The sequence below is a fragment of the Acartia tonsa genome, chromosome 2, assembly GCF_053477335.1.
Source record: "Acartia tonsa isolate MP-2025a chromosome 2, ASM5347733v1, whole genome shotgun sequence".
NCBI classification, from domain to species: domain Eukaryota; kingdom Metazoa; phylum Arthropoda; class Copepoda; order Calanoida; family Acartiidae; genus Acartia; species Acartia tonsa.
In genome coordinates, this window is record NC_137261.1 from 25,242,114 (window position 1) to 25,252,842 (window position 10,729).

Consider the following 10,729-nt stretch of genomic DNA (forward strand, 5'->3'; position numbering starts at 1 on the left):
CTATCGACATATTCTTTTTAATTAACGAAGTATACTAAGCTAGAAAGATAAGCTATAACAAATAAATTAAACGATATTTTAAAGTCTAAAATGCGTAAATTAAACCTTTCTTATCTCATTTACTATTTAAGAATTATACTTTTGACTATTTTTAGACTGAAAACATAATCAGAACCCCTGTCGCATATATGGATATTTCCATTGTCTTTATTAAAATACTTTTCAAAAAGTGATATAAAATTAAATTTTTTTTATCTTACAACACAATCTTCTTAATTTATCATTATCAAACATGTAATTACACCAGATGTCAATAACCAATTTATGTACAAACAAAACATTAATTAAAAATTTATTACTATAATAAACATTTAAGGTAAAAATAAATTCATGCATTACAATCTTAAAATATTTCAAAGTAGTTCAATATATCTGCATATATTCAAATTGTAAATTCAACTACAAAAAACAACATTGCTTTACTCATTACCATTATACCTAAATTAAATTTTACATTTGTTAAAAAAATAGATTATTGCATATTTATTTAGAATAAGGCAATTTAGAATAAGGCAAGTTTTAGAAATATAACTAGTAATTTTAAGAAGCGAAGCTACTCTATACGTGATCTTGTCTAGAGGTAATGCTGCTCTTTGTTCTACCTCAGCCACTTCATTAATTGAACTTGGTTATAAATAATGCTTCGGGCAAATCTCTCTTTCTCGCTATATTTCGCTTTTCCCCTTACCTTCCCTTATCCTGAAACTTCACTCTCTGTATTTCTTCTAGTCTCAATATTATGTCATTTTGTTTAGCTTATAATTTTAAACAGCTTCGCCAATAATGGACGCAATCATCCTTGTTTAAAAAAGTAAAATCAAAATGAAAGAGTATAAAGAATTATCAGAAATATCCACGTTTCTGTAGATCCTCAGCAGCTTTATAGAACGTGAAATTCTCCTTGGCATATTTTTGTACAGCTTCGCAGACACTTGTTCTTGTTACAATAATTTTAACATTTTCCTTCAAACACTGAGACCTGACTCTGCTAATTGTGTCAATATCTTCCAGATCAGGTAAGAGCAGCATGTGCAGTTCTGGAAAGTTACAGGTCAATGATTGCAGGTTCCTGCCAGGATACAGAACCGCTAAAAATTTTAGGGTTGCCGCGTTTTTCTTTACTATTTCCATGCACCAAGGACCTGCGGTATTCAACATTGATTTTGTTTATGATTAAAAGACAACAAAGGAATAAGAGCGAAGCAATCTTTAAAAAGCTTTTATGATGTTAATAAACATAAATAATAAAAAAGTTTTTTATTCTATTCAAGTCATTTATTCTTAATATTTGAAGGGATAAAATAATAGTCTTAAACTATCACGAAACTTTGATAAAAAGAAATAGCCTAAAGCAACCCGAGACCTTAGTTAAGCTTCTCTAAAATGAGAAACTTAATCGGTTCAGTAATCGAAATCTTAATCTACAGACAAAAAAATTAATACTTTATATATTAGGACTAGCGGCTTTGCCCAAAGTAAAGTGGGGGTTCCCCCAAGCACACTTCTTTGTTTTTGTTTACAAAAAGAAATAAATCGGCGGAAAGCCCAGCAGAACAAGGTTTATTTCTAGGATTTTTATATTCTTTTTACATTGACAATTTAAAATGTATATATACTTTGTTTAATGTTTAGATCTGAACCGGTTTTAAACCCCGAACCACTTCATTATGCAATTTACATTTTCCTGGATATCTTGTATACGGTAGTCCATAAGTGTACAGCTTTACAGTACATTGTTTCTATTTGTTAAAGCAACACGTATGATAAAAGAAAAAGATTCTTTTTAAAGTAAAATGCTTATATTTCTATCAAAATCTATATTTTTTTTATTTTTTACCGATCCACGTCATTATGCAAATCAAAAGAAAATCAATGAGAAAACGTTTGTTTTGCACTTTTCTCCACTTTTAAAAAAAGATTCTGATAAAATAACAATTTTTTAAGGGATTTATGCATTAATTATAATGAAAAACAGTTTAAGGTAAATTTTAATGATTTTTCTTAATAAGAAATAATTGAAAAAAAGAAATTCTATCCTTATCACTTTAGAGGACAGCTGCTGACCCCCAGTCTTATGGATGAAGCTAAATACATGTTAAAGATAAAAATTACCCTGAAAAGTATACAAAAATGTTTTTTGATGTGTTAAAAAAATCCATTTTAAAATCTTGATTTTGAGGATGATGGCCTTTAAGATGCTCTTACTGGTGGTGAAGGTGAGCTAAATGTTATCTAAGTACATGACCATTACAACAACTTGTCTATTACCCTATGTACCATTTTTTGTAGTCATAGCAGCCTCCATTGGAGCCTCTCGACATGAAATATAACCATTATCTAAAAACTACATTATTTACTTTATGAATTTTAGTAATTAAACTTGCATTTTTTTTCTTTTTTAATATTGCTTGGCTGGAGGCTGCTATGACTACAAAAATTGGACCATAGTTCAATATATAAGTTTTCTTCAAGGGCATGCACTTTGATAACATTTAGCTCACCATCACCACCAGTAAGAGCATCTTAAAGGCCATCATCCTTAAAATCAAGATTTTAAAATGGATTTTTTTAACACATCAAAAAACATTTTTGTATACTTTTCAGGCAAATTTTTATTTTTTACATGTATTTAGCTTCATCCATAAGACTGGGGGTCGGCAGCTGTCCTCTAAAGTGATAGGGATAGAATTTCTTTTTTTCAATTATTTCTTATTTAGAAAAATCATTAAAATCTACCTTAAACTGTTTTTCATTATAATTAATGCATAAATCCCTTAAAAAATTGTTATTTTATTAGAATTAATTTTTAAAAGTGGAGAAAAGGGCAAAACAAACGTTTTCTCATTGATTTTCTTTTGATTTGCATAATGAAGTGGATCGGTAGAAAATACAAAAATATAGATTTTGATTGAAATATAAGCATTTTACTTTAAACAGAATCTTTTTCTTTTATCATACGTGTTGCTTTAGCAAATAGAAACAATGTACTGTAAAGCTGTACACTTATGGTCTACCGTAGACAAATATCCAGGAAAATGTAGATTGCATAATGAAGTGGTTCGGGGTTTATTTCAATGGAAATGAATCAGTGTACTTACAAATCCCCCAAAAGATGCTTAATAAAATTAGCTCATTATTAAAAACAAAAATTTACTTTTATTAATCAAGATTAAAATCAACTTTCCTTTGCCATCAACAATAAGATCAGTAAGATGAGGAACAACCATTGCAGTCTCCGGACTTGAGTATATACCACGTATAAACAAATGCTCCACTGTTTTAATACATCTTCCCAGCAGTGATAGGGCCACTTCATTTGATACATTCTCAATCCATAGAAACTCCAGCTTCAAGAACATTGCTTGATATAAATATATATCAGTTGCTCGTATCTTTAGTGTGACTAGTTGAGTAGATAACTGTTGGACAAGGCCTGTACATAAATGATCACAGGATTCTATCCACAAATGCTTCAGGTTTGATAAATGTGATGTCTTAAAGATTTCTTCGTCTCCAAAACATTGGAACATTTCTAGGCCGTTCAGTTTGTTAGAGCATGTATTTAGAATAGATATTACAGTTCCTGTAAAAATAAAACAATTTGATAAATTGAAACAAAAGATAAAATATTCAAAATCAAGAATCATGTCCAAAAGTAGAACAGAAATAACCCAAAAATAAAAGAAAATGAAGATTTTATAGAATGAAATTGAAGCTGATTAAAAATTAAGCTACACTTAAAAACAGCTAAATAAGGAAATTTTATTAAATAAGTACCTATAATATTTAATTTTCAATATCTTAGATTATTATGTCAAGTGTTAAAAAAGGAAGATAAAGTGTTGTTTACTTTAATAACTTAGACAGACAGACACACTCTTATTATAGAGTTAGTACTGTAGCAAAAAATAGGAAACTAAAAAGGGGGAAGGCGAATGAGACACTTTTTAAAACCAAACCTAAAACTTACAGATTCCGTCGCAGTTTCTTCAAAGTTTCATATTTTACCTCATTTAAGCAACTACCATGCCAAATTTCAGTGCTGAAACTCTTTTTTTGGGGGGTTTAGATCCTTTGACTTTTAGGTTTGGTTTTAAAAAGTATCTCATCTGCCTCCAAACCCCTTTAATAATAGTGTTTTATACCTATATCACAGTTGTTGAGGCAGAGATTCACCAAATTTGGGAAATTGGCTTCTATATTCAATTTGTAGGCATTATGAAAGTCTAGCTTGATCAGCTGCGTAGCATGCTTTAGTAATAAACATTTTCTTATGTTTTCTATCTGGTGCAGGCCGTTACTTGAATCCCAGTAATCCTAAAATAATCAACAATTTCTCTTGTATTGTAATGAACGTGAATAAATAGATTCATTTTAGAAAACAAAAATGACAACATCCATAATGGCGAAGCTCTAAAATAAACGTAGAACAAACAAACAAGAACACTTGTAGAACTAGAATGTCAAAACTTAATAAGCAGAATGTCAATTTAAAACTATAAAAACAAAATTTTATATATATGCTTGTTGCAAAATTACGTAAATTTTGTTTAAGAATATTCTTACATTTTGGGACTTAATTACCTATAGAGATGCTTCACTTAAAATATTGTATCTTGTTGTAGGGTAATTGTTACAGGACTTATCATCTAAAGTTTGAAATCGATAGGACAATTCTAACATGCCTGATTTATCGGAAAGAGCTAACCGTGACATACGGTTGCAGAAAAAAAACAAGATTATATTCTAGATAATTAGTTTTCTTAGTTTAATACTAAAATTAATAGGTATCATAATATTATTTTTTAGAAAATCATTTACCCGGCTTGTATTAATAAGGGGGGGGGGAAGTTTTGACACATTTGCGTAAACAGGGAGTATAGGCTTTATCTTTGGACTGAGAGGATATGTTATTATGGATAAAATCATTCTTATATGATGAATTTTCCCAAGTTTTAAGATTTTTTGGATAGGCCTCCAGGTTCCGGAGCTCCAGGCCTCCAGGTGGTCTCTGTACAGGTAAAAATGAAAAAAAAATTTTTTTTTTGAAGAGTTAGAAGTCAACCTATGAAACAAAATATGCATTTTTTTCTTCAAATATGTGAATAACATTCAAAAGTATGCATATTTTGTTTCATAGGTTGACTTCTAACTCCTCAAAAAAAAAAATTATTTTTTAATTTTTACCTGTACAGAGAGGACCTGGAGGCCTGCAGCTCCTGAACTTGGAGGCCTATCCAAAAAATCTTAAAACTTGGGAAAATTCATCATATAAGAATGATTTTATCCCTAATAACCTATCCTCTCAGTCCAAAGATAAAGCCTATACTCCCTGTTTACGCAAATGTGTCAAAACTTCCCCCCCCCCCCCTTAATTACCTTCCTATTATTTTTTTTGACATAAAATTAAACAAGAAATACAGTTACCTGAACTTTTAAATTTATCTGCTCTAGATTTGGGAACTTTAGGTCAGGTTCCAACAAATATGTTTCTTCTCCCAAGACTGGCAACTCCAAGCCTAATAAAACAACACTATTAAAATAAAATAAAAGGAGGCAAAATTCAAGTAAAACTTTAAGGAGTTATAAAATATAAAGCTTTTCTTTTTAACCACAAAGAACTGAATTAGAACCGTTTCTAAGCCATATTGAAAAATCATGTATTATTTCGTATTATGACCAGTTTTCTACGAATATTAAATAAAAATCATAATTTTAAGACCAGATTTGTTAGCCCCGAGGGGCCGAAGTCCTGGGCTAATTTCTTTGTATAATTTATCATTTTAATATAAGCGAAAAGCTGTCTGTAATACAATGCTATAAATAACTCATCTGCTGTAACTACCTGCTATATCATCTTTCCATTGAGTCAACACACTCTGGGTAAACTCCTTAGCCTCTGCAGACCTTGTCATGGAGGGATGGAAAACAAGATTTAATCTGTATCTTAAATTGCCTTGTTTAGAGTTCACAACCCCTCTCAATATTTCTCCAATACATTTGTAGTTCTCTGAGAAGATTACTATTTTCCATCTTCTTAGTGTTGGAGATAAGGAACATATTTTGAAAGAGAACCTGCAAAAAAAATGTTTAATCAAAAAGTGCTAAAACCTTGTAGACTTATTTTTACTAATAGTCTTTAAAATTTGAAGAAAAAAACACTCCGTTAATAAAACCATGTTTATTCAAGGTTTTTTTAACAAACCGCTAAAAGACTATTAAATTCAACGTGTCGGAGCCGTTTGATTTTAGTGCAGCTCCGGCTCCGCGGAGCCGTCTGTGATGATACGGCTCCAGCTCCGACCTAAAATCAAGAAAAACTCGACATATTTTTATCTCTCCCAAGTCTATTTTTGACTTTTGAAGGTTTTAAAAGTTCAGTTTTTGATAAAAATGGACTTGAAAAACTTAAAAGGGGCATTTGCACAGGAAAAAACAGAGTTACTAAATTATAATTTATAAAAAATCTCTTTATTTATCTATTCCGGAGCCGGAGCCGTTTTTTAACGAAAATTACTGCTCCAGCTCCAGCTAAATATGGCGGCTCCACGGCTTCCGGCTCCGAAACACTGCTATTAATATCATTAAACTTTAAGTAAAAACAAGAAACATATTACCATGAAGACACAAGTCTTAGATTTTTCTTATCCTTGATGTTCAAATGTTTTAGGACAATTCTAGTTGCTTCGTCTGGCAAAGACGCCAGTGGGAACATTTTTTAAGGTTTTTTTGTATCTAATTCATTTTCTGAAAAAAAATCAACCAAATTTTTTATAATTTGACTAGGTTTGTATTGATTTTTTAAAATTGAAAAATATTTTACTACACGAGTTACAATGATTTATTATAAATATTAATTACAATTATTAACTACCTAACAATGTTACAATATTTAAAGCTCATAGAAAATATATCACAATTCACATTAGTTACTAATAATAATTATTACAAATGCAATTAAGAAGGGTTTCGTGACAAAGGCAATTTTAAGACTAACAGAAACATTAATTTTAAAATAATAGCTTTAGTTATCTTTAAAGACTAGATATTAAAAAGGGGTAGGTTAACGAATTATACAGAGATTCCGTAAAACAAAGAAAATTTAACCAATCGTTATAAACTTAAGTATTCTAAAGGTAAAAAAAAATGAGTTTGATGTTATATTAATAAATCTTCCTAAACTGTTTACCTACCTATAGAAAACTAATTATGAATTATGAATTTTTCCAATGTTTCTAAACTCTAGTTTATTCGGGATCTTTTAATTTAAATTTTGTTTAAGAATATTCTTACATTTTGGGACTTAATTACCTATAGAGATGCTTCACTTAAAATATTGTATCTTGTTGTAGGGTAATTGTTACAGGACTTATCATCTAAAGTTTGAAATCGATAGGACAATTCTAACATGCCTGATTTATCGGAAAGAGCTAACCGTGACATACGGTTGCAGAAAAAAAACAAGATTATATTCTAGATAATTAGTTTTCTTAGTTTAATACTAAAATTAATAGGTATCATAATATTATTTTTTAGAAAATCATTTACCCGGCTTGTATTAATAAGGGGGGGGGGAAGTTTTGACACATTTGCGTAAACAGGGAGTATAGGCTTTATCTTTGGACTGAGAGGATATGTTATTATGGATAAAATCATTCTTATATGATGAATTTTCCCAAGTTTTAAGATTTTTTGGATAGGCCTCCAGGTTCCGGAGCTCCAGGCCTCCAGGTGGTCTCTGTACAGGTAAAAATGAAAAAAAAATTTTTTTTTTGAAGAGTTAGAAGTCAACCTATGAAACAAAATATGCATTTTTTTCTTCAAATATGTGAATAACATTCAAAAGTATGCATATTTTGTTTCATAGGTTGACTTCTAACTCCTCAAAAAAAAAAATTATTTTTTAATTTTTACCTGTACAGAGAGGACCTGGAGGCCTGCAGCTCCTGAACTTGGAGGCCTATCCAAAAAATCTTAAAACTTGGGAAAATTCATCATATAAGAATGATTTTATCCCTAATAACCTATCCTCTCAGTCCAAAGATAAAGCCTATACTCCCTGTTTACGCAAATGTGTCAAAACTTCCCCCCCCCCCCTTAATTACCTTCCTATTATTTTTTTTGACATAAAATTAAACAAGAAATACAGTTACCTGAACTTTTAAATTTATCTGCTCTAGATTTGGGAACTTTAGGTCAGGTTCCAACAAATATGTTTCTTCTCCCAAGACTGGCAACTCCAAGCCTAATAAAACAACACTATTAAAATAAAATAAAAGGAGGCAAAATTCAAGTAAAACTTTAAGGAGTTATAAAATATAAAGCTTTTCTTTTTAACCACAAAGAACTGAATTAGAACCGTTTCTAAGCCATATTGAAAAATCATGTATTATTTCGTATTATGACCAGTTTTCTACGAATATTAAATAAAAATCATAATTTTAAGACCAGATTTGTTAGCCCCGAGGGGCCGAAGTCCTGGGCTAATTTCTTTGTATAATTTATCATTTTAATATAAGCGAAAAGCTGTCTGTAATACAATGCTATAAATAACTCATCTGCTGTAACTACCTGCTATATCATCTTTCCATTGAGTCAACACACTCTGGGTAAACTCCTTAGCCTCTGCAGACCTTGTCATGGAGGGATGGAAAACAAGATTTAATCTGTATCTTAAATTGCCTTGTTTAGAGTTCACAACCCCTCTCAATATTTCTCCAATACATTTGTAGTTCTCTGAGAAGATTACTATTTTCCATCTTCTTAGTGTTGGAGATAAGGAACATATTTTGAAAGAGAACCTGCAAAAAAAATGTTTAATCAAAAAGTGCTAAAACCTTGTAGACTTATTTTTACTAATAGTCTTTAAAATTTGAAGAAAAAAACACTCCGTTAATAAAACCATGTTTATTCAAGGTTTTTTTAACAAACCGCTAAAAGACTATTAAATTCAACGTGTCGGAGCCGTTTGATTTTAGTGCAGCTCCGGCTCCGCGGAGCCGTCTGTGATGATACGGCTCCAGCTCCGACCTAAAATCAAGAAAAACTCGACATATTTTTATCTCTCCCAAGTCTATTTTTGACTTTTGAAGGTTTTAAAAGTTCAGTTTTTGATAAAAATGGACTTGAAAAACTTAAAAGGGGCATTTGCACAGGAAAAAACAGAGTTACTAAATTATAATTTATAAAAAATCTCTTTATTTATCTATTCCGGAGCCGGAGCCGTTTTTTAACGAAAATTACTGCTCCAGCTCCAGCTAAATATGGCGGCTCCACGGCTTCCGGCTCCGAAACACTGCTATTAATATCATTAAACTTTAAGTAAAAACAAGAAACATATTACCATGAAGACACAAGTCTTAGATTTTTCTTATCCTTGATGTTCAAATGTTTTAGGACAATTCTAGTTGCTTCGTCTGGCAAAGACGCCAGTGGGAACATTTTTTAAGGTTTTTTTGTATCTAATTCATTTTCTGAAAAAAAATCAACCAAATTTTTTATAATTTGACTAGGTTTGTATTGATTTTTTAAAATTGAAAAATATTTTACTACACGAGTTACAATGATTTATTATAAATATTAATTACAATTATTAACTACCTAACAATGTTACAATATTTAAAGCTCATAGAAAATATATCACAATTCACATTAGTTACTAATAATAATTATTACAAATGCAATTAAGAAGGGTTTCGTGACAAAGGCAATTTTAAGACTAACAGAAACATTAATTTTAAAATAATAGCTTTAGTTATCTTTAAAGACTAGATATTAAAAAGGGGTAGGTTAACGAATTATACAGAGATTCCGTAAAACAAAGAAAATTTAACCAATCGTTATAAACTTAAGTATTCTAAAGGTAAAAAAAAATGAGTTTGATGTTATATTAATAAATCTTCCTAAACTGTTTACCTACCTATAGAAAACTAATTATGAATTATGAATTTTTCCAATGTTTCTAAACTCTAGTTTATTCGGGATCTTTTAATTTAAATTTTGTTTAAGAATATTCTTACATTTTGGGACTTAATTACCTATAGAGATGCTTCACTTAAAATATTGTATCTTGTTGTAGGGTAATTGTTACAGGACTTATCATCTAAAGTTTGAAATCGATAGGACAATTCTAACATGCCTGATTTATCGGAAAGAGCTAACCGTGACATACGGTTGCAGAAAAAAAACAAGATTATATTCTAGATAATTAGTTTTCTTAGTTTAATACTAAAATTAATAGGTATCATAATATTATTTTTTAGAAAATCATTTACCCGGCTTGTATTAATAAGGGGGGGGGGGGGAAGTTTTGACACATTTGCGTAAACAGGGAGTATAGGCTTTATCTTTGGACTGAGAGGATATGTTATTATGGATAAAATCATTCTTATATGATGAATTTTCCCAAGTTTTAAGATTTTTTGGATAGGCCTCCAGGTTCCGGAGCTCCAGGCCTCCAGGTGGTCTCTGTACAGGTAAAAATGAAAAAAAAATTTTTTTTTTGAAGAGTTAGAAGTCAACCTATGAAACAAAATATGCATTTTTTTCTTCAAATATGTGAATAACATTCAAAAGTATGCATATTTTGTTTCATAGGTTGACTTCTAACTCCTCAAAAAAAAAAATTATTTTTTAATTTTTACCTGTACAGAGAGGACCTGGAGGCCTG

At 30.3% G+C, this 10,729-nt stretch overlaps 2 protein-coding genes across 2 annotated transcripts; both read right to left on the minus strand.

Moving 5' to 3' along the window:
* Positions 1-903: 903 nt before the first annotated feature.
* On the minus strand, positions 904-6,809 carry LOC145312485 (uncharacterized). The gene is made up of 6 exons (XM_080151742.1): positions 6,678-6,809; positions 5,906-6,135; positions 5,488-5,579; positions 4,206-4,377; positions 3,215-3,643; positions 904-1,202 (listed from the first exon to the last, which is right to left on the minus strand). The coding sequence occupies exons 1-6, from the start codon at positions 6,773-6,775 to the stop codon at positions 904-906; spliced, it is 1,320 nt and encodes a 439-aa protein (XP_080007868.1). The 5' UTR covers positions 6,776-6,809.
* A 1,346-nt stretch (positions 6,810-8,155) lies between these two features.
* On the minus strand, positions 8,156-9,535 carry LOC145307425 (uncharacterized). Its single transcript, XM_080149870.1, has 3 exons — positions 9,404-9,535; positions 8,632-8,861; positions 8,156-8,305 (listed from the first exon to the last, which is right to left on the minus strand). Exons 1-3 carry the CDS (start codon positions 9,499-9,501, stop codon positions 8,193-8,195), a joined length of 441 nt encoding a protein of 146 aa, XP_080005996.1. The 5' UTR covers positions 9,502-9,535; the 3' UTR covers positions 8,156-8,192.
* Positions 9,536-10,729: the final 1,194 nt, after the last annotated feature.

What these genes read in the sequence shown, in the direction of transcription:
- LOC145312485 (XM_080151742.1), bottom strand. Translation starts at nt 6,775, where the DNA reads ATGTTCCCACTGGCGTCTTTGCCAGACGAAGCAACTAGAATTGTCCTA. An exon ending in CTAAGACTTGTGTCTTCATG is followed by an intron (nt 6,136 to 6,677) that starts GTAATATGTTTC and finishes TTTTTTTTGCAG; the next exon opens with GTTCTCTTTCAAAATATGTT. An exon ending in CCTCAACAACTGTGATATAG is followed by an intron (nt 3,644 to 4,205) that starts GTATAAAACACT and finishes TTATTTTTACAG; the next exon opens with GAACTGTAATATCTATTCTA.
- LOC145307425 (XM_080149870.1), bottom strand. Translation starts at nt 9,501, where the DNA reads ATGTTCCCACTGGCGTCTTTGCCAGACGAAGCAACTAGAATTGTCCTA. An exon ending in CTAAGACTTGTGTCTTCATG is followed by an intron (nt 8,862 to 9,403) that starts GTAATATGTTTC and finishes TTTTTTTTGCAG; the next exon opens with GTTCTCTTTCAAAATATGTT. An exon ending in ATGGAAAGATGATATAGCAG is followed by an intron (nt 8,306 to 8,631) that starts GTAGTTACAGCA and finishes TTGTTTTATTAG; the next exon opens with GCTTGGAGTTGCCAGTCTTG.